Genomic DNA, 26,987 nt, shown 5'->3' with positions numbered 1-26,987 from the left:
CAGATTTATTCTGACAAGCCTTGGGTCCTTCAGGACTGGGGCTATACTTAGATTTAGATCTGTAGAGATGTTCCCTCTCTAACAGCTTGCTCAGAAGCTCTCCAGCCCACCCTCCCGCTCTCTCTCCTACCCTCCCTCCTGCTCTCCCTCCCTCCCACCCTCCTGCTCTTTCTCCACCCTCCTGTTCTCCCTCCCTCCCTCCTGCTCTCCCTCCCAACCTCAGCTCCCTCTCTTGGGGTCCGGGGTTTCAGAAACAGACATGAACACCCCGCTGAACCCTGACTCCCTGGCCCACGGGCTTCCTTGCCCACTTTAGAGCACTTCCCCTTAGCCACGGAAACATGCCTTTCTCCTGTGGGGTGTGCTTTGTGAAGTGGTACCCTGTTGGCGTATGGCATGATGAGACCATCCTCTAAACCTTAGCCCTGAGGGGATGCTTTCTTTACAGAAGAAGCACATGACTACTGTCCCCTCCCCGTACCTCACCTCACTTTCCCTTTGTGTCCCTTAGCACCTGTCTCCCCCGAGGGGACATTGTTCCTTCAGAACTCGAGGCCGATGTATTGTGCTTCCCTTTTTTTTTTTTTTTTTTTTTTTTTTTTTTTTTTTTTTTTTTTTTTGCCAAGACTCCGTGTTCCTCTCACCTGTCCTGTGCAAGATGCTGAAATCAGATCCCTTTTGGCGGGGGTGGGGTGGGGGGCGCCGCTCACCACCAGTCTGGGCCCTCAGGGTGTTTGCTCAGCAGCAGGCTGGATTAGTGCTGAGTGAGCGGGAGGAGACCACCTGCTAGGTTGGAAATGCCAAAGTCCTACTTCCTTTATTATGGAGTGGTGAGTCCCTAGCTTTGTGGAGCGGCCAGAGTGCAGGCACCCTGTCTGCCATCCACCATCCCACTGCTGGGGTGGTTTCCATCCTCCTGTCTCTTTTACCCTTATCCTCAGAAGAAAAAACAGGGTTATTTTTTCCTCCCTTCTCGCAAGGGTTGTTCAACTTCCTTCTTATTCTGTTAACACTTCCCCAGCTGATTCTCCAGCCTTGCTCACAATGACCTTTCCTGGGGCAGAGAACTTCCTTGTGGGTAGAGAGGGGCTTTGCAGGTAGAAGGGGTGGAAGGTTCTTGGCTCTCAAGGTGTGGGCTGCCCCAGAGAAACCACCCAAGGGAGTGCTTTTCGCCCTGGGTCCCCTTGTTGCTTCTCCTCTTCCTTCCCCTTCCTCCCCTTCCCCTCCTCTCCCCTTCCCTCTCATGGCTCATGTTTTTTATCTCATCTAACTCCTCCCTATGTTTTCAGTTCTTTCATTATATGCATGAAATCCTCATCCCTTTCCTTCAGATCGGAGCTACACAAACGCTTATGGGAGTCTCGGCCTCTTTTAAAGTCTTTAAAACTATGTTTTTATTGAATGAAGACTGTAACATGTGGGTCAAGAACTTTGGGCGCCATCCTGTAACATGAGGGCCTGCTTGTTGGGGTTTCTGTCCTGCCCGGTTCCAACAGCCAGTAAGCCCCAAAGAAATTCACACAGAGAGTCTATGTTAGATATAAACTGATTGGCCCATTAGCTCAGGCTTCTTATTAGCTCTTGTAGCTTATAATAACCCATTATTCTGATCCATGTTAGCCACATGGCTCAGTACCTATTTCAGCAGGGCAGGTCACATCCTGCTTCTTCAGTGATCTGGGCAGGACTGGGGAGGTATGGGCTTCCTCCTTCCTAGAATTCTGTTCTCATCGCCCCGCCTCTACTTCCTGTCTGGCTGACCTGCCTATACTTCCTGCCTGGCCAATCAGCATTTATTTAAAACATGATTGACAGAATACAGACAATTCTCCCGCACCAGACGACTATCAATGGCTTTCTTGAGATTGTCACTTCTGAAAATAATATATGCATATATACATATCACATATACTATACACAATACATACATTATATATACATCATATAACATATAATACATGAATGCACATGCACTTTATTGTATGTGTGATGGTGGGGCATGTGTGCCCTGGCACATATGTGGAGGTCAGAGGACAACTTGTTGGAATTGGTTCTTTCCTTCCCCTATGTGAGTCCCAGAGACTGAATGCTGGTTTGGTGGCAAGTGCCTTTACCGCTGGCCCAACTATTCTAAAATAGATTATGACCTGGGCGCTATTATCATGGAGTCTGTTTGCCTCTGGTGTCAGGTTTATGTGTAGGGTTTCTCCTTCACTTTTCCTGAAGTCTGAATGATTTCCTAGTGTCCACTCAAGACATTAGCAGGTACCTGCCATGGAGGCAATCCTGCACGTTCTCTTCTGTCTGTCCTGTAGAGAGATTTTTTTTTTTTTAAATCAGCTTGCTTGGAGCTCGTCACTGAAGACCAAGGCACTTCCCTGCTGCCCAGGGATACCAAGGTTAATAGACAGACACGGGTTTTTGTACTCGTGAGCTTGCAGGTGCTGCCCATGAGGTAAAGAATATGGACCCATCTGTAACTGAGGGTCATGAAACCTGCCTAAGAAGCTGAGCCATGGATTCGATAGGAAATTAACAGCTCCGAGAGGCATAAGCCAAGTGGAGCGCAAATTCTTCACTAGAGTTAATAAATAACCACTGAACATTAAGTTTGCAAGACATAAAAAGGACACAAGAACTGACTAGTTTTACAACCTTAGGACCTAGCCATGATGGAGTGTATACATGTGCGCGCGCACGCACACACACACACACACACACACACACACACACACGACAGTTATATGCACATGCACACACACACACACACACACACGACAGTTATGTCCTACAGTGGAGACCTGAAGAACACAAGGAGCAAGAACATTTGGCTCAGTTACCTAACTGTGGAGGGGGCACCATCCCTGTGTAAAGTCCTCCGGTTGGAGCTAGGGATATAAGCCTGGGTGAATTAGTCCCTGAGAGCTAGGAAGCACAAAGGGGATGTTTAGGAAGAAGGGAAGAAGGGAAGAAGGGATTAATTTGCCCAGGGGAGTGAGAGAACATTGAGAGTTGCTGCGGGATGGGGGGGTCACACTTGGGCCAGGCATTGAGGGAGCAGCAGGAATCTTTCCAGCACCTGGGATGGATGGGAGCACTATGGCTGAGAAGCGCGTGAGACAAGATGTGGAAGAGTTCTGGGTGTTAGAGGAAGAGCTGTCGTTTCGTCAGACAGGAGGGTCTCCTTAGAAGTAAAGGCAGCAGTGGGGTGAAGCTGGAGGACAGGTTGGAGGGGTGTGACAGCATTAACTGGGGTGTAGAAAACATCCAGACAACACACAGTTAGAATGGACCGCTGTATCCAGTTGCGATACTTTGTAATGCACACTTCACCAAAATGATAGTGAAGCTGTCAGGCTGTGACAGACATAGCCAGAGGAGCTGGATTGGGGAGAAATTTAGAAAATATCAGCCATGGGGTGCGGTAACTAGGTGGGTAAGAGACAGCCAGGTTGACCACAAAGACCTTGGGAGGCTCCCGGAGAAGAGTCACAAGTGTGGACCACGGGAAATCAGAGAAGCCTGTGATACATTCTGGTGAAGAAGTACTAACTTGGAGAACAAGGGGACGAAGTTAAGGAGACACCAACGCGTGAGGGATGGTTAAAACCATGGCAACCATGGCTGGGTAGTGAGGGAGGCTGAGTATGGAAGATCGGTGAGGGGGTCGTCTATGAATCTCTATGTGGTAAGCTCAGGACACATAAAGCCAAGGAGGAGGGTTCACAGAGGGAAGTTAGGAGGGATGCAGTAAGTTATAGGGGACTTAGCATCATGGCCAACAGGGCCATTTTTGTAGCTGTTCTGGCACAGAATGGGTTTTGAGTGAACGTGGTTTCAGAGTGACTGAGTTGGCAGTGTGTACAGAACAGGGGGGAGGGGAGCGTGAGGCAGGCAGGTGGACTGGTCTTAAGTGGCCGTTGTAGAATGTCACCGGTTGTGTGACATTCTGGTTGGGTTTTGAGTGCAGCCCCGACGAAGTGGAGAGCCGGAAAGTGAGTTCCAGGAAGGCACGGTTTGTGTCTCGGTGACTGGATGCTGGGCGGAAGGGAGGGCCGTGTGTGCAGAAATTGTCGTGTCTTGTGCTTTCCTTGCTTCTGCAGCTATTTCTAGTCTCAGTCAGCGTGTATCTTGAGAGGCACGGCTGATGGTGCTGCCCGCAGAAATGGAAGTCTTAAGAAGCAGTTGGATATGAAAGGCGAGCTCAATTTTGAACATGTAGGTCATTCCAGGAGGAGAAATTGAATAAAACACTGAAAGAGGAGGAGGACATAAAGTATAGAGATTTTCATTATAGGTATGAGGGGAGAGTCCAGGCTGAACATGGCTGGCGGACTAAACCGGACCATGAGAGAAGAGAGGGGGAGGGAGAGCGAGAGAGGAGCTGTCTACTAAGAGAGGTGGTTTGGGCCAAGAGCCCAGCATCACCAAAATGGCTGAGTTTTACCGGGATCCGGCTTTGGGAAGGAAAGCAAAACCCAGCCTCTGGGAGGGAGGGGTTTAGGGTGGTGGGCGGGGTGAGGAGTGCTGGGCAGAGCCACAGGTGAGTCTCGTCCTGGGTTCAGACAGGGTAGCAAAGAGCTGAAGTTCTTCAGTTCACCAAGCACTTGGGGGCGGGGCGAGTACTCAGGAGAACAGTGAGCAAATTCTCCAGTGGTTATGGGGAGGAATTCCATTTGCTTGAGAGGCCAGGGGTCTCCTTGGTGAAGGTGGCACTTTTGATGGGCATAGGGAGATGGGTAGGAAAGGTTGAAGGATGCGGGGCAGACAGACAGCCATGGCCCAGGACACGCAGGTGCAGCCCATCCGGACGGGACCAGCTTCTGTAGTTAAAGGTCACGTGCCTAAGGTCTTGCGGAGACCCAGTATGGAGTGGCGTTGAAAGGGGAGGAAGGGAAAGGCGACCCTTGTGGGAACCCCCTTTTCCTTGTAAATGCCTGGTGGCCTTGGGTGTCTCTGTCACGTGGGTCAGGAACGCCTATGGCCATTGGTTAAGACAGGCATTCCCAGGTGGAGGGAGGTTGGTTGGTCCGAGAGTAGCGGTGTTTATAACAGATTGGTCCCAGGTGGAGGGAAAGAAGCAGCGTGGGTTCTGCTTGTAGCTCTCCTCTCCCCAACCTCCCCCCACATCCTGCCAGTCTCTTCTGGCAGGCGCTCGCCCTCGTGGAGGGCAGGCCGACACACAGAGGAGGCTCTGCCCTGGCCTGAGATAACCCAGGCAAGGCTCTTTGGGAAGTTCCCCTCCAAGCTACCATGTAGTTCTTTTAAGGCCACAGGATCTCCAGGGAGAACAGCAATCTGAGGAGGAGTGAATGAAGTCATTTCACAATGCTTATTTGCATAAATTAGAGAAGACATTTCAACTGTATTGCCACGAGGCGCAGAAGGGATTCTAAGTACATCCTGTATTCCTTGGTAGCAAATGTGCACAAACACCTCAAACCCAGAGGGGAATGTAAATTCTAGGCCACGGAAACAGAAAACCCCCATTTTACATACTGCCCAGGGAGCTGTCCTTTATGGCTTAGAAGAGTGTGTAGACTCTGAGAAGTCTTCTCTGAGGCTAAACTGGCAGGCCCGTATGTTGGTTATTAAATGTTAATGTGACACATTGTGGTTCGAGCCTGGCTCCGGTGTATCAGGTAAATATTAGCTCTCGGGTCACCTGAGTCCGTGGACTGGAGCCCAGCACGCCTGCACAGGTTTCACAGAAACTTTTTGTATGCAGCTGAGAATCCTCCCATGAATAAAGTCCGTTCACTGAGTACGCCAGGTATACGTTACTTATTACGTATACGTTATTAAGGTTATACTTATTACTGATGCACTAGTAAAATATTCAAAACTATTAAGGCTTACCATGACTCGTGTCTCTCAGGCTTGACATTTCTGGGTGTTGGTCATAAATATATGTGTACACACACACACAAACACACACACACACACACACACATATATGGATTACATGATCTTCCCAGCAACCCGGCAATAATAGCATGTGTTTTCGTCCTTCCCATTTGACAGATTGAGACTGAGATCCACAGAGGCTAGGCTGCTTGCCTTAGGTGGTCAAGCTAGTGGGTAGAGGTTCTGACATGGGAGCCCCGGCAGAGCTCATTTTAATGGTGGGGCCAGCTGGCCTAGCATGCTCGTGGAATTGCCTGCAACCAGCAAAGAGAGCGGAGCACTGATTCCAAACACGTATTTATCCCAGTGACCTCACATGCCATTCCGTATGCAGAAGGAAACGCCATGGCACCAAAGACTCAGATAATTTAGCTTAAATCTGCTCACCCTTCAGCGCTTCGGCTGGAAGGCCACTGGGTGTTCGTCTCTACCCGGCTGAACAGAGCAAACCTTTCAGTTAGGTTTGCGCGCGAATGCGCTTGGTAACTGCTGAAGCTGCTGGGGCCAGTTCTAGGAAAAAACAACACGGCAGCATCCAGCATGATGCAATCCGAAATGCTGGCACCTTCGCTGGGTGCTTACACAAAGAATCTTATTGAGGGGCTCCTTCTGGTCACCAGAGGTGCAGACACCCCGGGCCAAGGAGCTTGCCTCTGCTGAGAATAAAAGCTGTGCACATTTTACTGGCTTGGGCGGGTTGTTTCTCCTGCCCTGTAGCTGGCTCGTGGGCCAGGACTCCTGCCGAGGGTGGGCAAGCAAATGCCAGTCCTGTCACTTCTAAGAAATGCTCGGCTCTGGCTCTCCAAGGCCTGCGTCCCACTGCCAGGGCCATGAATTCCTCCTAGCCCCACATCCAGGGTGAAGTCTGCCAAATCAGCCCAGTGGTTCCGAACGAGCTGCTGCGGACCACGCTAATAGAATTTCAGTTATTAAAGGGCTGAGGAGACTGTAACGAACATGTGTGTGTCCGTGTAGGTAACAGGCGTCCGTTGTGGCCCAACAGTTTGATAAGAAACGAAGCCCCTTCCAGGGGTGCTATTTTGTCTGTACACTTCTTTGTTTACTGGGAGCAGGGGAAGGAGTTGAAGGAACTCTTCTGGCGAACTGCTGCAAACCTGTCTTTTCCACTAGAATGTTTAGGCAGGGTGACTTGCCTAAGACTTGTGGGCAAAATTAATATAAGAAAATGAAAACTGCTCCTAGCCGTTCAAGTGGAACGTGAAGTTGCCCAGTTTCCCAGAGATGGCAAGGTTTGGTTCATTGTCCATGGCTAGTGCACCTATCCGGTTACCCAGCTACTCTTGGTCATGGCTGGCGTGAGGTGAAGCCCTATCAAGACCTGCCTGTTGCCTTGTCTTCTAGACACCAAACGGCCTGCTGCTGACCCCGAGTCCGCTGCTCTCCAGCGTACACTTCTGGAGCAGCCTTAGCCCTGTCGCGCCGCTGAGTCCTGCCAGGCTGCAAGGGCCAAACACACTTTTCCAGGTAAGAGTTTGGAACCAGCTTTGCAACGTGGGCCAGCCACGGCTTTTCTCTAAATTCCACACACGTTTGGTTACCATGTTAAGTCTCCAGCTGGGCGGTGGCGGTGCACGCCTTTAATCCCGGCACTCGGGAGGCAGAGGCAGGCGGATCTCTGAGTTCGAGGCCAGCCTGGTCTACAAGAGCTAGCTCCAGGACAGGCACCAGAGCTATACAGAGAAACCCTGTCTCAAAAAAACCAAAAGAAAAAAGAAGTTTCCAAGGGGACTTCTTAAGGCCTGGGCTGCAGAGCCTTTTAGAAGCAGACATTTTCACTGAGGCAGAGAAGAGATGTGCTCATGTCAGGAACCCAGGCATGGATTCTTCAAATTTCTGGATATTTGCATATGACTAGAAACACTGGAAATTTGCTGCAGAAATTATTTAAAATAAAAAATGGTTTCTATACAAAGTTCAATAGAGAACTTTAAAATACGCCAACTTGCCAATATATCCATATCAGAATACATTAAAAAAGTAAAAACAGTGAACAGTTTTTCCAAACTGGAGCAGAGGTCACCTGCAGCATTCTACAAACTATAAACAAGTTCTAATTTTGTAATATGATATATGAAGCAAACGGTTAAAGAATAATGAAAACCTCCCTGAGTTAGGTGAACACATACATTATTCATGCAGGTTCTGGGATCTTCCAGGACTCTTATTCGCTATCATGTGGAGGTCAGTATTTCCTCTGAGTCCCAAAGGTAGCTGCTCCACCAAGCCAAGGTGTTACTCCTTTGAGTATGTGAATACAGGCAGGGGCAGGAATAAAGCAGAGGCAGCCACAGTGCCAGCTCCTTGTTCCCCTAATTCTAGTTTGGTCTTATCTAGCTTGCTTGTCCTGCCCTAGTATGGCTCATGCCAAACTGACTGTCGCTCCTTGCTCGCATGGCCTTTTAGCATGTTATATTATGACTGCCTATTGATCTGGCAAACTCTACTAGAGAGTGGGCCCCCAAAGGACAGGAACCATATTCTGGTCACTGTGCTGTCTCCCAGGATCTAGCGCATCGACACAGATGCCAGGCATTACTGATAACCCCGTGACGAGACGCCAAAGCACAGATGTCAATAAAAGGCATTAGGCGTGCAAGTCCCTCCTCTCAGTTGGTCATTCTGCTATCAAGGTTACTATTTGCCGAGCGTCGCTCTGCAGGAACACATGGATACACAATAGGATTTAGGGTGTAGCAGGAAGAATGGGCGAGCCACAGAGGTTTTGATTGCTATCCTGCATCTCTGGTTTCCTAGCGGGCTTGGAGTAGGGTGTCATGAGGTGAGTATTCCCTGGAGTAACTTTTCTCCCTAGCTCCCATTTCCATCACAGCTCAGTTCCAGTCAGGCACAGGGAACATGGTGATTGTTAAGCAGAGCAGGAAGGAGTCGTGTGAATACAGCAGCTCCTTGGGCATAGGACTGCTATAGCTAGAGAATCTAACATGGAACTTTTGTATTGCTGTTGGGAGTGCTGCCGTCTGATTGGTGCATGACTTGGCGACCTCCTTAGGAAAGACACAAGGAGCTAATAGAATTCTGTCTCTATTCCAGGATTCCCAGTTGATTGATAGCCAGGACCTCTGGGAGCAGGGACCTGCCCACACCCCACACCCAGTGGTTCTGTGACGTCAGCAGGCGCCTGAGTCACATGGCTGGTGTGTCAAGCAAAGATGCTAGGTCCACCCCAGGACCTCAGATTCATGAGGTCTTGGACAGGGTTTGATAAAACATTTTATTCACGTTTCTAATGGTGCTCTAGTGTAGGAACCATAGTTTGAGGACTGTTGCAGATTAGGGATCCTAATTTACACTTCAAATTCTGCAGATCCCTGCATATAAAGGCCATCTTCAAAAAAATTTCAATTTTAATTTCACCCAAACAAACCTGCTTTCGCCCCAAGAGCCATTCATAAACCAACTGGGAAGATTGGAAGGGGGCTACAACTTAGCTTGGATGGCTGACAGGTTGCATGGCCTGAGGTTCCTAAGTTATGGCTGGATCGATGAGACCACAGGAAACAACTCTGTCCCTTTTAAAATAGTATTACTCTTCTCATAAAAAGAGCAATGGAGTGTGGTCAAAGTTAGAGGTGGCCGTTTTAAAAATGATAGAATAACAAACCGTGCTAAGAGGAATGAGACTTCCAACTAAAAACAGGAGACATCAAAATGGTTTTCTCAGAATTCAGATTACTATAGTGCCCCTTCAAAATTAATAAAAAAAATGAACCTCATTTATATACACTGGGCGTTCGTGAAGGAAAGAGAAAACACAGTCTACAGCACGCTTTCCGCAGAGTGGGCAAGGTTTCTGTGTGGTTTCTGGAAAAGCAAATTTGAAACCCGCAGGGTAGGACTTGATGGGGCTGAGGTGGTCCTGCACAGAGGATCCCCCGAGATAAGTGTTTATCTGCCTGTCTATCTTAGAGGGAAAGGGACTGGCACAGGGTCAGACACTGTAGCTCTGGCTAGCCTGGAATTCACTTTGTAGCCCAGGCTGGCCTTAAACTCACAGCGGTCCTCCTGCCTCGGCCTCTGGAATAGTTGGGATTACAGGTGTGCACAAGCATGTTTAGACCACAAACAGAGCAGATGTGGCAGAATTCCAGCCAAGAAGAGAGAAGAGGCATGTTCTCTAGCTGCAGTGTCCTAGTGGAGAGAGAGAGAGGTGCCAAAGCCATGGCTGAGTGAGGATCGAGAGCCTGATCTACAAATACAGTGCAAGTCAGTTCCGGCTGGCCAGGTGAGATCAAATCTGGAATGCACCTCACGGGCAGATACGTGTAGCAACAAGGTGGTAGTGACGAGGTCTCCTGCTGAGAAAGTGTCCTGTAACTTTTTAACGTGGCTCGTTTTTGACAGTCCTCTGTGGCAGGACCTGCAGGAGATTTGGTCGAGGATGCGGTGGAGCTGGAACAGCAGGGACAGAATTGCTCCTCCCAGCTGGAGACTAGACAGAAAGGCCCCAAGCTAGGAGCTCCACCAGGGCCAAGACAGAAAGAGGACAGGGCTTCAGCAGAGAGGAGAGTGTAGTTAGGTCTTCGTGGAAGTGCCTGGTTTAGGAAGTCTGCAGGAAGGGGGCTTGTGACCTATCAGGTGGGACACGCAGCTACAGGCATCTACAGGCCTTGAACTGTGTGCGCTCAGGAGTATCTGCCAGCATCTGCTAGGTTTCACAACACAGGTATGAGAGCATGTTAGGAAAATCCCCCTGACTTTGAGTTGGGTTTGAGGATAGGGCAAGTACAGGAAATTATGTAGAAACAAAGCCGGTGGGTTAGAGGATGGCCATGCTAGTAATACCAGCGGGCATGCGACAGTTCGGTTAGTTAGACTTTGCTTACTGCACGCCAGACTTTAGCCTAAGTCACGTTTCTTTCTGTGTGGTTGGACTTCGAAGGTCACACGATAATAATGTCTGGAGGACAGGTTCCAGCCGCCCCTGCCTTCCTAATCCGGCCTCTCACAGACTCAGAGCCCCCAAAGAGCAGGTTCTGTGAGGCTTTGGAGTCAGACATCTGAAAGTGGGTGTTGCTGTCAAGTTCAGGGAAGGGACTGGAGAAAAGGGGGGGGGGAGGGGTCTGGGGAATGCAGTAAGTGAAGAAAGGGCTGTGGTGGAAGAAAACCCAATAAACATGCTGGGAAAAACAAACAACCAACAGAAAAACAAGCCAATCAAGAGAAGTATGACAACTGAGTGCACACACAGGAATTTCTAACGCGCTGGAAAAGCTAAAAACAGACGATGCCTTTACAACCACCCGTCAGGTGGTGGGTGGGCACCAAAAGGCGAAAAGATGCAATTGTTCTAAGTGAAAGTTCAAGGCAGGTTCTGCTGTTCACCTGAAGCCCCCGTGGGAGCGGTGACAAGGACACTTGTCACCTTGGCTTAGGTCTAAACTGCCTTCGGCCAGATCTAGGAAGGCGGCTGAAACCAAGTCCCACAAAATGTAAAGATCCCAAAGCTGCAGGAGAGACAGAAAGCCTTACATAGACCAGTCGCCATTAAAATAGGAGCCGGGCAGTTTAGTGTAGCTGGAGATAAGACTTGGCTTTGCTTATGAGCTATGACCTTTGGCTAATTGGAGCCTGGTTGAGTTGTTTTTCTCGTTTACGATGTGAGGCTAAGAAAGCTTACTTTCTATTCCTAGCCGCCCAATGAGATGGCGGCCCTTGAGAAGAAGGCATTGGATGTGTTACCGAAATAGTTTGAAAATTAAAAAGAAAAAGGATTTACTCATTCTTCAAATATTTATTGGACTTCTAACATGTGCCAGGCTCCATAGTTTGATATTTAGTGCTGAAGTTTAATATTTAACTTTCCTGGACTAAAGAGGGATTAAGCTCGAACAGCACCTGGTAGGTCAGTTGGACACATTTCATCTTTGGCAACGCAGAGCTCCAGCCGTGGGCAGTCACACACTGAAGAGATGCTTTTACTTTCTCCTTCATTAGGATATTGGCTGAAGGACTTGTCCACGTCATGAAGTCAAACCATAATGCTCCTATTCTACCCCTTCCCACTCTAGTTACCAACAATGCAGAGGTCTTACTGTGTCCGTCTGCAGCTGTGATCTAATGCCTGGCTCTTTAGTCAGTGAGAGTACATTCCTCATCTCCCAAGATTAAGACAGTCTTTCCTTTACAAAAAGTTTCGTTTTCATTTTAATCATGTGTTTCTGTGTGTGCATACCCCCACATCGCTGGCACTGACATTAGTTTTGGGCCATGTGATGTGGGTGCTGAAGCCAAGTTTGGGCCCTCTGTTAAGAGAGCAGTCAGGGAAGTCGGGGGTGGGGATGTATAGCACATTCCTATCCAAACAATTAAAATGAGGATTAAAATAAATAAATAAAAAAATAAAAAATGGGTTATAGTTAGAGAGAGAGAGAGTGAGCAGTCAGCACTGTCAACTGCTGATCTATCTGTCCAGCTCCCTGGTCCTCATTTTAAACAAGCATTGATGGCCGATTTTGCCATGCTGCGGAAAATGGACAGCAGATTTCAAAATTCGAGATCACTGACTCATGTGTAAGGAATCCTGGATTCCAGTCTCACCCCCTTGGTATGTGAAGCAGATCAGCGTGCTATACGTTTTAGAACCTTTAAGACAGTAGTGGAATGTGCTGTCAGCCACGCGTAAAGTCCACTCGAGGACACAGCAGCACAGGGGCATCTCCTGGGCCTCCCGCGGTTGCCCTAGGTAACCTTTGTAAAACAGATCGGCAGCCAGCTCCCAACGCTGGATGCTGAGCACTACCTCCATTGGTGCCTATGCATGAAAGGAATGCAAGCTCCTCCAGGAAATGGCCACCATTACTGAATGTCTCTTGTCCCCTACAGTTCCCCACACTGCTCAATGGTCACATGCCGGTGCCGCTCCCCAGTTTGGACAGAGCTCCGTCCCCGGTACTGCTTTCCTCCAGCTCTCAGAAGTCATGATGACCGCAGGAATCGTGACCATCGTCGTCGCCACTGCCGCCGCCGGTGCCGGCAGCAACTAGACACTCAAAACTCATGAAGCCAGTTTGTCCCCATGGGCTAGTTTACCTGTGTCATGAGAAGGACATTGTGGAACCCTGTTAATTTGGCTTGCACTTTTCATAACACGGATAATCTAGATGTATGTTAGCATTTTAAAAGACCAATTTTATATATTCAGCTCTATATGAAAGTGTTTTGCATTAAGTGGATTTTAATGTTTTTGTTTTTCTATCCTTTTAGCTCTGAAGTGTTGAACACTGACAGTGGAGAGCCTTTCTTAATGTTTTCTATGTAACTAATAAGGATGTGAAGCTGTTTATCCCTTTAATTCTGCATACGCTGAACTCTGCTTGTATACACGATATAACCAGCTGTGCCTTCCTTTTGCATTTAGTTTTATGTACATGATTTGTGTATTTCTAGTATTAAGAGGAAATGTTTGAAGGACAATACAGCATCAAACAGCTCTCGGAAGAATGTTATTCTCACAGGTAGAGAACACGAACGCCTGCTCCCACCACTGTAAGAACTGCCTTAGGACCTCTCTTGAACTGAATTTCAGTAAATGTAATGTCCAAGTAATGTTTTTATAAGAATGAACGAAGCCATATTTAGACAATAAACGTTCTTTTAAAGAACACGTTCCAAAGTGCAGTTTTTAAAAGATGAACTTTTGAGTGGGCCAGCCGCTGAGCCAATTACAGCGGCCCCTCTCTCTGGGATACTGAAACTCCATTAAGCCCGCGCCAGCAGATCTCTTAAAGGTACACCCCAGGCTTACGTCTCCTTATCCCTGCTCTCTTGAGTTCCTCTACCACAACCATCTGGTGTGGTTATCACTGCTAGGAGTTAGGGTTTCCTTTGAGTGACGTGACAACTGATATTTAAAAATTGAAGGTTTCAGGGCTGAGGGTGTAGCTCAGTAGGGTGTGTGTCCAGCATGTGCTGAGGGGCTCTGCGTACAAGCCCCAGAAAAGGGGGGCGGGAACCAAGCCAAGAATTAACCATGCTCACAGACGGTGATGAGCTCAAACCACAGAGAAATGACTGAATCACACCAGGTATTATCTTCCTGTGTGTAGATACAGTTTTGGATAAAGGGAACCAAGCGTACCACACAGAACTGGAGGAGCTCAAGGCCATGCTAGAGGGGGGCATCTGGGATGCACGCGTTGTATATCTAATTGATGCTGGGAATAAAGGCAGTCTGATAAGAGAAAACTCTTCAGGATCCTCACTACGGAAGTGCCTGTGCACCCGTTCGGATGCTCTGTGGGGAAGGCTTCACGTGCTGTGGGTCAGGGCTGTGAAGGCGGTGGCCCCTCCTCTGGGCATGCCTGCGCATAAGGGGAAGTACAGATGTAAGAGATGAACTGCAAATACTTTCAATTTAAGGTCAGGTGAGCTGTAACACTCGTCTTCAAGTACAAAAAAACCCTAAGCTGAAAAGTGCCTGCCTCCACAGTTGTTCCAAACCAGGCCCTAAAAAAAGGATTAGAAGAGGGGGAAAAAAAATAAGCTTGTGAACATCTGAAATTTAAAAAAATCTAAAATTTTATTTAGATACTAGATCCTTATAAGTTGAGACTTTCTACTGAAACTGACCATCTTTCCTAAGGGGGGTGTCTTTACTAAGGGAGAAAGCCTCTGACTGTAGAGCCATGGAAACAGCTCCAAACCCATAAATAGACATTCCTGCAGCTCCCTCCCGGTAAAGAACAAATGTGCACTAAAATAAAAAGGCAGTGCTTCAGGGAGCTGTAATTAGGGAACTCGATGTCAGAGCCAGGAGGCGCTTTGAGCGTGCTTCCTCCTGGCTCTTCTCTGGCCGAGGCGGGCACACAGCACCAGGTGGGAGAAGCTGAGTGAAACTGGGGTCTACCGTTTGCTGAGGGGAGCGCACGACTGGTCCAAATCGTAGGTCAGGAAACAAGGCTGCAGTGTCTAGAAGGCAGTCAGTGTGCAAGACTCTCATGGAGAAAGCAAAGGAGCTAATGCCCAGAGATCTCAACCAGAATCCTTAGCTGTAGACTTTTTTTTTTGTTTTTTTTTGTTTTTTGTTTTTTTTTTTTTTTTTTTTGAGACAGGGTTTCCCTGTAGTTTCTAGAGCCTGTCCTGGAACTAGCTCTTGTAGACCAGGCTGGCCTCGAACTCAGAGATCCGCCTGCCTCTGCCTCCCGAGTGCTGGGATTAAAGGCGTGCGCCACCACCGCCCGGCCCTGCTGTAGACTTTTAACTGCAAATGCTGGTTGGAAATGGCCAGTGGCTATAAATCTGGCCGCTGTTTCTTTCCAGCTGCCGTGATTATCCTATATTATAGATTTGTTGATTAGAAATGGGGAAATACTGTAATTCTTGGTGGGTCCAAACACTTCCTGGAGAGAGGAGAACTTCCTGGAGGTATGGAGACTAACGCGGCTTCCCCGTCTTCTGTGTTTCTAACAGGATTAATTTAGCCACAAAATAGATTCCAAAGAACATTGGCATTTCTTTTTCTTATGCTGGCCTAATCACTGCTAAACTGCTAAGTTCAGTCGGTAATGCTAACTGAAGTCGGGGCTCTAGAACCTAACGGTGGAAGCTGAACTCGCTCTCTGCAGGCAGCTTCTCTGGCCGCAAAGTCTCATCCACTTCCATACGGGCGGCTTTTTCTGTTTGCTGCAATGCTGTTTTGTTGAACAAATACTTTGTAATAAGAAGTGTGAAGAGACAAGTGGGTTAGTTTACTTCCATTTACTTACAATGATGCAAATGTCACTTTCCATGTAAACGAGTTGGATAAGCACACTTTGTTTCTGACCTGTAAATATGGCACATCAAATGCTTTCTATACACATAGGGGTTATAGCACGGTAGAAGAGCATTTGCCTAGGATATGAGACTCCAAATCCCAGCAATGCACACACACACACACACACACACACACACACACACACACACACACACACACACGCGCGCGCGCGCGCGCACGCACCTTAAATAGGGGGAAGAATGAAATGGGTTTGAGGCTGAGCAATAGCTTAATGAGTAAGGGAGTATGAGGACCTAAACTCATACCCAGCACCCACATGAAAAGTAGGGTGCAACTGTGCATGTCCCTATAAATCCAGCCCTGTGGGGGGGGGGGAGGGGGAGGGATAGACCTGGGGCTGAAATCTGGGAGTTAGACTCAGCAAGAGACCGTCTCAAGGAGGTGAAGCACGGTGCTGAGTGGGCATCCGACTGCATCTGGCTTCTGAGCTTGTGAGCATACACTGTATTCTCTCTCTCTTGCTCTCTCTCCACACACACACACAACCGCTACCACCAAAACCAAAACAAGTTCTGTCAATTGCTCTCTGCACTGAGGAATGCGGAAATGAGGGGAAAGGTGGAAACTGAGTCGTGATTTTGCCTGTTAGCCATTTTGTTTACAGAGGGCATATGAACTACAGGCTTGTTGTCAATGTTATTCTTCCTTGTTTTACTTCCAAGCTGACATGTCTGTGTGTATGCGTTTGTGTGTGTGTGTGTGTGTGTGTGTGTGTGTGTGAGAGAGAGAGAGAGAGAGAGAGAGAGAGAGAGAGAGAGAGAGAGGATAGACATAGAACATTTGATAGTTTGATTATGGATTAGTTCTTAGATTTTTAAGATATTTTTTGACTGCTGCATTTATCTTTAGTTCATTCACAGAGAAGAGACAAGGCCAAGTCAGTGTAAGTGGTATGCTGTACTTATAAACAAGGATTTCTTCACTCCCGTGCCTTAACAAATGCTAGTATCTCTTTAAAATGTATCTGATGCAAGACACCATCCTTTCCTTCACAGGACTTCCGGCTCAGTGAGAGATGAGAGTGGTTGTGTATTGCTCTGTTTTAAAGTACATGGACAGCAGACAGGAAGGCAGTAAAGGAGGAGGAGACATAACCCAGTCTGTGGAAGGACAGGGTAGGGTACAGAAAAGGACTTCCAGAAGATCGAGTTGAGACCTGAGTGTTGGAAAAGAAGACAACGAAGAAAACGCCAAGCAGAAGAAAGAGGGAATTTTACACTATAAGCGAGAGAAGAAACATTCGAGGAACCCAGAGAGCAAAGAATAAATCGTGGTAAGAGACTGTCACGTGGACTAAGCAGCAGCAATGAATCACAAGTTCAGAAGAAAGGGGGAGTTTCCAGGTAGCTAAGAGGTAATGAAAGGACGGTTGGCTAGGGGTCCTGAAGAGCCAACCAGTTGGACTGCTTCCAAAGCAACCTTCTAATGAGTTCCGATGTTTCCAGAAAAAAGGATGCATGAACCCCATCCCCAAACCCGCAGAGACCACACCACCACCATCCCATTCATGATTTAACAGCCCAGGGAAACTGAAAGACAAGGTGGTAAGCGCTGTCACTACAGCTGGAGACTGAGCTGAAGCCTTGGCTGCTCTTCCCTAGGGCTGGTCTAGGGATTCAGAGCCTTGCAGGAGCCGTCTCCTGTCCTCCTGTCCGCAGCCCAGCTCAGCATCTTTGGGATGCGTGGCAGACCCCGGTGCTCATCGGCGTCACCTTCTCGCACATGTCCATCACCTGTCTGCGCTGCAGCAGGACCGAGGTGGGAGAGGACAGAAGGGACAGCCACCATAACTCCTGTACCAGTCTTATCTGCCTGTCTTTCTCACAAGTGTACACTTGCACACCTAGGGGCTAGGTATGCAACAAAATGTTTTAGATTTTTTGGTCTCTTTACAGGGGTAGCTTTCCAAGAAGTATCAGTTTTCCCAGTAAACTGATTTCTCTGAGGGAGAAGCCTCAATGAAAAGGTCTTCTGAGCATCGCTGGTCAAGATTTCCTTCTTTTCACATCAAAATAGTTTTATAATTAGTAATTCACTTATATTCTTCCCGTTTTGGGGGGACAGATGTTGTCTCTAGTTTTTCTAGGTCAGAAGTAGGAAATCTTGACTAGGAATGATGGTAACAGCCTCCTTTCCATTGTAAGCCCAGGGTGCGAACTTAGCATTAGGAAAAGTTCCAGAAGGAAAACATGTATTTCTTTGTGTCTAAAGTAATGCATTAAAATGTTTAATTCTACCAAGCTAGTGAGCTTATATTGCCTCTTAACACTCTGATATGGATGAACATGTAAAACAAAGAAAAAATTAATTTAAGAATCTAGATTAGGCTGGGCAGTGGTGATGCACACCTTTAATCCTAGTACTCAGGAGGCAGAGGCAGGTAGTTGAGTTTGAGGCCAGCCTGGTCTACAGAGCAAATTCCAGGACAGCCAAGGCTACACAGTGAAACCCTGTCTTGAAAAACAAAGGCAGGGGTAGCAGATCTAAATTAGAATATTTAAAGACTAGAGCCACTGATGAAAATAATAAAGGGGGATGATATTTGGGGATAAATCTCTTAAAACCACACAAACTCAAAATAACCAGTATAGATAATATATATTACCAAAACAACTATATACAAATATATCCTTTTTTCAATAGACAAGACAGATAGATAGAGGAAAATCAAAATGGCCTACTATTTTTTTTTTTTTTAAAAAAAACTAAATACAAAACAGTATGGTATTAGGAGAATTAAGACAGTCTTAAGCCGCTCCAGGTAACCGAAGCAGAGAACACTTCCTTCACTCAGTCTAATGCCATCAATGCCCTCGTACCAAGTCGAGACAGATGCTGCCAGCAGACAAGAGGAAGGCCAATCCCACCATGAATTCAGGCAAAGACTCAACAGAAACACTAGCAAGCTGAATTCAGCAGCAGCATGTTTGGAGAATCTCAACTTAACAGCCCTATTGTGCACTCTTAACGGGCCTTGGCCCCTGACGTTTTTAGAGTCACAACACACAAAAACCTGGCAGATTCTGTAGCATTTCAAATTTCATAATTTTGAAGCAGGGATGCTCAACTGCCACAAATCTATGCAAATACTCCAAACTGGGGGGGGGGGGGGAATGATCTCTTGAAATCTGAGACATTTTTGGTCCCAAACATTCCCCTAAAGGATTCTTAAACTTTAATTCACCACCAAAGGGTTTCTTCAGAGAAAAGCAGTGCTGACTTAAGATAAAAACAAAACAAAAAAACCCAGTCAAGGTGATGAAAAAAACAACAAGACCATCACAAATGTCGTGTCAGATGAAAAGCTTTAGAAAACCCAGTGTCCTCCCATGATAGAAATACTCAGCAAACTAGGAGTGGGAGGGAGCTCCTTAGAGCTTAGGGAGATAAGATACACTGCTGGCAGAGCCATGAGGGGTGAAGCGCCGCAAGCTTTCCCCCAACACCAGGAACACAAGTTAGTTAGTGTCTTCTACCACTTCTCAGTAATGCTGGAGGTCTAAAGACCAATAGGAAAGGGGAAAACAAGAAAAAAGAAAGAAACAAACAAAAAACAAAAGGAAGGAAGGAAAGAAGAAAGAAAAGGAAAGAAAGCATACAAATTATAATGGAAAAAAAGTCAAACTATTTCTTTCTAAAGATGACATAATTTTGCATGTAGAAGAGCCTAAAGAACAGACACCCTCCCCCCAAAAAACCTTTAAAGGCAACACATTCAATGAAGTTGGAGGTTACAAAAAAATCATCTGTACTTCTAAGCACTAGTAATGAAAAAGAAATTAAGAAAACTGTCCTACCTTCATCAGTAGCAAAAAACAAAAAACAAAAAACTCACTTAGGAATAAATTTAACCATGGAGGAGTTAATAATTAAATATTAAAACTACTAAATGTTGCTGATAAAAATTAAAAGACAATCTAAACAAGTGGAAAAACACCTCAGACTCATGGACTGGAAAAAGCACTGTTAGGAGAGCAATACCACCCAAAGGGACAGGATTAATACGCAGAGCAATCCCCATCATAATGCTAGGTTGTGGAAATAGGAAACCTTATTCTAGAACTCCTGTGCAGAGTTCAGTCCAAGCTCCAGGCTGCCAGCTGGCTGGGACCAAGAATGGCTGTGAACACAGCCCAATGCAGACTCATGAGCCACTTAAAACACTGTTTTCTTTTGTTTTGTTTGTTTTTTTGTTTGTTTGGCAATCCATTTTCTGTTACTTGGTTATACAGCTCTCAAGAATGGATTTTGTAGATGATGATATCCTGTTATAGTTGTCAAAAGGCTGGACACATGTTAGGTAAGTCATATTTCCTGATTTCAAAATTTAACCCCGCTCCACCTCCTCCCACCCCCTCCCCCCAAAAGCAAACAAAGCAATGTATATAAAACACCACAGAGAGCAAAACCCCGAGGCACTACCTGAATGGCCCGACTACAGATGTATGGCTAATGAAACAGAGCAGAGGCCCAGAAACAGACTCAAAGTTGACTTCTGACGAGGTTGTGGGGCTCCTTCCGTGTGGGCACCTCTTCAAGAAATGGTGCTGGAAAAAACGACCATTTTACACACTCAGAAGAATCTGGGCGTGTATAGACCTAACTTTAAGAATCTTAAAGGAAAAAAATTGGGGCAAATATTTATGATCTTGGAAGACCGACAAGGAGGTCTTTAAAAATCTGACACCCAAAGCACCGGCAACAAAATTAAGGAGACAGCGAGTGAGACGGGAAACGAAAGCTCCTAGGCCTTACAAGGGCAGCTTCGAGGAAGTGGAAGAGAACTCAGAACAGGAGGAAACAACAGAGAAAACAACAGCGCTTTAAAAGGACAGATTAAGAATCCATAACAATTCAACAACAAAAAGACAACCCTATTAAAACGGGAAAAATTTTTATATGAATAACTTTTCTTCAAAAAAGACACTGAAGATGGGAAATCATTAGTAAATGTCAACAAACCTACAATGAACTACGTCTTCATGTCTCTTAGAAAGATAACGATGGTACTGACGGTACCAAGTATAGGAAGGATAGAATTCTCATACATCACTAGAAACTTCAGATACTGCGGGTGCTGTGGGAAGCACAGGGGCCTCTCAGAAAGTAAAATACAGAATGGTGCCTGGCCAGCATGTTACTCCTCGTGTATACACACCACAAAGAGACGGAGATGGGAACTCACACACGCGTGCACACCGACACTCACGGCGGCAGTATTCACACTTGCTCAGTCACAACAGAGCACTAGTCAGCCATGATGAGGAAACTCTGAAAACATTATGTTGAAAGAAACCAAGCCAAATGGCACGGTTGCACACACAGAAACTATCTAGAACAGGGAAACTCACAGATAGTTGACAGTTATGAGAGACTTGGAGGAGGACAGACGAAATTATTTTTTTAAAGAGTTCAATTTCTGAAATAGGCTTTTTTGGAAATAGATCAATGTAACTATTGTATTATGAATGCAATTAATGCCATAAAGAGGTAGAGAAAAACCAATATAAACTGTCATGAGTCTGAAAGATTGATTATAACTTGTTATTAAATATTCTTTCAAACTAGGCTGATAAAATGCCCGAGTAAAGAGCTGTTTTTGGTGAGACTGATCCAGCAGCACCTCTTACCTTCAGAACTGTCGCGTAAAGGCCTTCCGAGAGAGTTCCAGCTCAATCCTTCCAAGTCTGAAGTCCGTTCACTGCAAAGTTTCCAGGACCTGAAATGTCAACAAACAGCAACCTACACAGGCCTATTTGCTTGTGGAATTCCTTAACCAATAGTCCCTAGACTCCCTAGAATTAATCTTAAAGAGTGACTTCGGGTACCTCTTTACTTTTTATATGCAAGAATCGAATTTAGAAGCCAATTTGCAAACCAAACAGACAGTCCTGCTATTTCTTGAGTAACTATGCTCGCTTCCAAGATTACTCCAATCAAAGGGTTGCAAACGTGAAGCAGCTGTCACTTTCGGCGCAGTGAGATTTCCTTACTTCACAGGGACAGCACAAGCAGCGAATGACGCCAGTGGGCACAGCTTTCTTCCCCAAGAACAGTGACTCCACAAAGTCGCGTTTTATATAACACAGAGGTTTAGTTATTATAAATTTCAAAACAAAATGAAGGAATTTTCACATAATATTTATAACCTTCAAAGTACAATATTAATACATATGTCTGTCAGTTAGAAATAACAGCAGTTAGGCTACAGGTTGAACACAGAACCAGCAGACAAGTACGAACGTGGGAAGCAGTAGTGGTCCAACGGTCACCATTATACATGAATCTGTTTCTTCCAGAAGGTTTTTTTTTTTTAAAAAAATTAAAATTTCAGTATCATGAAATATTAAAATAACATCCCCAAACATGCCACAATCACTATTCACAAATAAAGTTAAAATGAAATATACAAAAACTCATTTAATACTGTTAAATAACAACAATAAACTACAGGATTTCCTGAACAGAAATGAGAGGACCCTGAATGTTTACAGTGAATGGCAGGACAAAAATTAAGTTATAACTATTTTCATGATATAAGGCAAAAATGTACATGACCATTTCAAAATATACCAATTAAGATTTATAGTTATAGGATGCACTAACCAATAGTCCTAACAAATGAACACAAATGCCTAAAACACTGTTAGCAACACCAATGTGTCTGTGATGCTCAAGGAGATGCATAATTCAAGTTAGTGTCTTTGATGAGCAGATAATACCCACAATGCTTTAGAGCAGTCCTCTGGGTTCTTATTTCTCATTTCTAATTTATCATGGCTCATTCTAAAGACAGAGCACAGCTCTCAGCTGATCCCAAGTGAACGGTATTGAGACACACACAGCCCCCAGATGAAAGAAACTGCTCCCCCAAATGAAGCATCATCTAGTAAAAGATGTGCTTGAGACGAACCGCAGTGAGGCCTTTCCTGCTGGAATGGCTTCTCCGGTCACGATGTAACTACAAGCGCAGTGTGAAGAGTTAATCAAGGGTAGCAGCACACGAATACGCACTAGACAGTTCTAAGACGAGGAATAGGTAAAAATAAATAACTCGGTTTTTAATTTATAGGTGTCTAAAGTGAGAATTCAAAAACGTCTGATATTCACTTGCTTGAAACAACTCTCACACGGCATGCTTCTTAAACACACTGTGCTGCCAATCTCTCAGCTACTCTATTGGCCAATATTCCTACAAAATTGTATGTAGCACGAACTTAGGGTGTTCAAGATGGCTCACGTTTTAACTGCTAAGCAAAGCTAAATATACATTCCAGGAAACACTGCAGTTTAAGTTTTAAAAACAAACAAACCAAAAAAAAAAAATGCATCAGTAAAACAATCTGTGAGGAGAAACAGATGCGTTCACATATAATAAAGCCTCTGCAGCTTCTTCAGGCATTCGGCTGCTGTGCTGAACAGACAGACAGTAGTTATCTAGCAGCAATGATTCCGCAATAAATAATGCACTGTGTTTCTCAGTCCTGCACAAATCTGCAGCTACAGTTACATTGACAGCTGTAACCTACTGGCTCTACTGGCAGAGAAGACCTTAAAACCAACTGTACAAAAACAATTGTCACACTGTGACGACAATATAAAAACAATCCGTAGGTCTGAAATAAAAAGACTCCACTGTGAAGAGGACAGTGTAGACAAACGGAGAGTCCAAGTCCAGCACAAGAAATAACTGCCTTCCGCTCTGAGTCCATGACTGATAAGAAAGGCTGGGGCTGGGCTTGAAACATGTTACCAGACTTAAAAGAGCATGCTCTGTCTTCTGTTCTTCCCATGTCCTAAAATATAAAGTCATCTCATGAGGCAGTTCAAGGGTCAGTGTTTATCCCACATACAGTACTTGGTGACTCTAGGAAGCTAACGTTCCCACCAGCAAAGGCTAATATTCCATGGTAAGGGTGATGAGCACGCTCTTACGCGACCCTCCTGCTGACGGGGTCAGTCTACAGCAGCTATGCTTCCAAGTGATGAACCTGAGGACTGGGCAAGCACAAGGTGTGTCTTCTGCCTCGGGTACCAGGGATGGCGTGTGCAGTGATCAAGGCAGGCCACTTGTAAAAGGTCTCTGAGCCATCTGCAGCCTTCAGGATCCCTGACTTGACTGAGTCAATTTCTCTCTGAAGATTGACTGAGCTGCCCCCAGCGCACAGAACAGTAAGTATGTGGAATCCTAAACATACAGACTTGTGGATGCACTGTACATCGGTTTTTACAGCAGTAATTTTACGGATCAATTTAGAAACCCAAAGCTTGGCTCCACGCAAAAATTCATGATCGACACGTGAAATGGTTTATGACAAACACACCTGTCTCTGGATAGGAAGAATTTCGAAAACCCGGGTCCTTTTGCAACTGAATCTCTTTCAAACTGAATATTGATACGCCTAAAACAAACAGACAAAAAAAAAAAAACCAGATATTAATGACAATACTATATCAACTGCAACAAAATATTCAAAACTCATACAGCGACTCAACATAAAACATCTGTACTGCCAAGGTTTTGGCACCTGGAAGATTTTACCTTTGCTCCTACGTTCTAAACAGAAAACCAAATGAAGTTATCCCCCTCAGTACCTGTTCTGTCTGACTCTGTCTTAAAAACATTATGCAAGAAATGTTCCTTTACAAAGAAAATTACACTGTTTCAGGACTTACTAGGGTTGGGAGACCTAATCAAAATGCATTCCTGGGTTCTTGCTCCCCCTTACGATGGCCTACAGATATCAACCTTGGAATTACCTTCAGATGCTTTTAGTAAAGATGGCGTCCATTTGGACAAGAATCGCTGAATCAAACTAAAACTTGCTATGATAGTGAAATATGTCCCTTAAAAGAAAGGAAGGCACAGTAGCAGGCATCTGTAACCCCAGTACTTGGAAGGCGGGCTGCTGGGGATACCACACACTCAGGGGCTGCTGGCTTACACAGTGAGCTCAGGCTAGCCAGGACTACAGAGCAAGACAGCATCTTACAAAAGACTTACGAAATATACATACTGCCTCTCATTTCTAACCTCTGCCAGAGATCGTTCTTCATCAAAAAAAAAAAAAAAAAAAAAAAAAAAATCAAGCAAATTCTACATGGAAAGTCTTGTGGCTTTTCTAAACATCTCTCAGGCTTTGCTACTGCCTGTTACCTGAACCTCGGTTACCAGGCGCTACTTAGCAAACGGGAATGGGGAAGCGATAAAGGCTTTCACAGCTGTGCCCCAGTCTCCTATCTCTCCACTCATTCCATTCTAAAGTAAAACACTGGACTAATTTAAGACAGCATGAGCAAAATTCAAGCATGACCTCAGGCCTGGGAAATTCTCTGCTCTAATGATTTTGACAATAGCCTTACTATTTTCTTAGGGAGAGTACAGCCAGAGTGGCCACAAGAAAGGAAAACGGTCTTTGTATCTTCTTGGGAAGGAATCCGTGTTCATGAGGAAAAGCTTGTATTTGAATTGAGCTTCACTAATCTTTATAGAAAATGGAGTGTGCACGCGTGCATGTGTGTGTGTGTGTGTGTGTGTGTGTGTGTGTGTGTGTGTTTGTGCATGCATGTATGTGTGTACACCATTTTGACTACGCTGGCCAGTGAGCTCTTGGCAGTGATCCCCACCCTGCCAAGTACTGGGGTTACAGATGTGCACGGCAGAGCCCGGCCTGTACATGGAGCCTGGGGATCTGAACTCAGGCCTGCATGCTTATGCAGCAAACACCTCACTCAAACAACCTGTCCGGTTCCAGAAACTGAACCAGAGTAAGCCTATTCTAATTTAAATCAAGTGAGATTAATGATTCACATTCAAATATTACTGATTTCTTAATGAGTAGAGACAGTGTAATGTTACAAGACATAAATAAGAAAAACAAGACCTATACCTTCCTTGGAAAAATGATCTGATTACAAAACAGGACTAAAATTTTAGGTATAGAAATCAACAACCATCTTTTTAAATCCCTAAACATTCCCATTTCAAATCTAGACAAAGGAAAATAAAAGGGAACAAACGTGAGAGTTTCTTACTTTCTGGCAAAGCATGTATTCTGGGTCCTAGACTTCTGAAGTACACGTGCTTCATGGCCTCTTCTGCTGGAACCCTTTTCTTAGACTCATACTGTGAAAAAGCAAAACCTGCTTCATTAACCTTTCCTCTAATTACCGTAGAAAGCTGAAGAAGGATAAACTAGTATTTAGAAATATTTTTAAAATTTCTGATTATTCAATATGATCATTTTTCTAGCATCAACTTAGAGTACTCCCAATACACTCATAATAAAAAATTAGATTCCTTGTATGGTGTGGGAAGTTCTTCCGTATATGTGTTACTTTTATTGGTTAATGAATAAAGCTGTTTTGGCCAGAGGCTTGGCAGAATACAGCTAGGTGGAGAAAACTGAACTGAATGCTGGGAGAAAGAAGGCGGAGTCAAAGAGTAGCCAGGTAGTCCCATCAGAGACAGAAGCCAGACGGATGGAACTTTACCCAGTAAGCCACAGCCATGTGGAGATACACAGATTAATGGAGATGGGTTAGTTTAGGATATAAGAGCTAGCTAAAAATACGCTTAAGCTATTGGCCAAACAGTATTACAAAAAAATACAGTTTCTGTGTGATTATTTCAAGTTAGGGTGGTTGGGAAACGAACTAGTGGCCAACACTTGCATTTTTCTCAAGTGATGAAAAATGAAAAAACTCAGCCTTTAGTGTTATTTTTCTTTGTGAACAGCAGTGTATAGGACCAAATATGCCCAAAACTTTATACCAGCATCCTTAGAAGATAAATTTCATGGCTCTTTTCTCCTAAATGATATAACTAAGATTTGTTCGAGACGTTCATGCTTCTAACTCCAATAGACAAGTCATGAATCATGACTGTTCTAGATTTAGGTTAATTTCCCAATTCCCCTTTTTCCCCCTTCTTCATTCTTTACAATTAATGTTCTTGCCAATGAGACTTGGTTTTAAAAAGCCTTTGCTTTCAAGATGTTAAGAGAGCTAATGTGGCTGTTGCCACCTTCATTATCCTCGCTTGCTCCTGCTCTGGGGGACAGAGTGATGTTTGATGTGCAGTGTCCTGCAAGGCAGCAAGTGCACGGAGGGAGAGAGCACGAGAGCTTGGATTCCAAAGAACACGGTTTTGAGCTGGCTGAAGCCTTCCAGGAAGCACCAGAAACCATATTACTGTTATTGCCAGTATTTGAGGGGGTTATTATTGATTCTATTTTTCCTATAAGGAAAGCGACACTTTATA

General features: G+C 45.4%; 2 protein-coding genes across 4 annotated transcripts in view; one reads left to right on the top strand and one right to left on the bottom strand.

Annotated features, from left to right (window-relative positions):
• Elk3 (ETS transcription factor ELK3) overlaps window positions 1–13,550 on the top strand; it is a 62,551-nt gene extending 49,001 nt beyond the window's left edge. For both annotated transcript variants that reach the window (XR_005283689.2, XM_038315063.2), the window contains 2 exons: window positions 7,270–7,392; window positions 12,772–13,550. Coding sequence is in view for 1 of the 2 variants with exons in the window: in XM_038315063.2 (XP_038170991.1) it covers window positions 7,270–7,392; window positions 12,772–12,870 (222 nt within the window). In the remaining variant the exon portion in view is untranslated. The remainder of the gene's footprint in view (window positions 1–7,269; window positions 7,393–12,771) is intronic.
• An 8,248-nt stretch (window positions 13,551–21,798) lies between these two features.
• Window positions 21,799–26,987, bottom strand: part of Cdk17 (cyclin dependent kinase 17) — a 78,417-nt gene continuing 73,228 nt past the window's right edge. For both annotated transcript variants that reach the window (XM_038314917.2, XM_038314918.2), the window contains exons 15-17: window positions 25,760–25,850; window positions 24,049–24,126; window positions 21,799–23,520 (exon numbers count right to left, since the gene is read on the bottom strand). In XM_038314917.2, coding sequence (XP_038170845.1) covers window positions 23,483–23,520; window positions 24,049–24,126; window positions 25,760–25,850 — 207 coding nt within the window. In that variant the 3' untranslated portion in view covers window positions 21,799–23,482. The remainder of the gene's footprint in view (window positions 23,521–24,048; window positions 24,127–25,759; window positions 25,851–26,987) is intronic.

This window comes from Arvicola amphibius, chromosome 17, assembly GCF_903992535.2.
Source record: "Arvicola amphibius chromosome 17, mArvAmp1.2, whole genome shotgun sequence".
NCBI lineage: Eukaryota > Metazoa > Chordata > Mammalia > Rodentia > Cricetidae > Arvicola > Arvicola amphibius.
The sequence above is the reverse complement of the archived record's forward strand: the minus strand, read 5'-3'. Positions and strand labels throughout refer to the sequence as shown.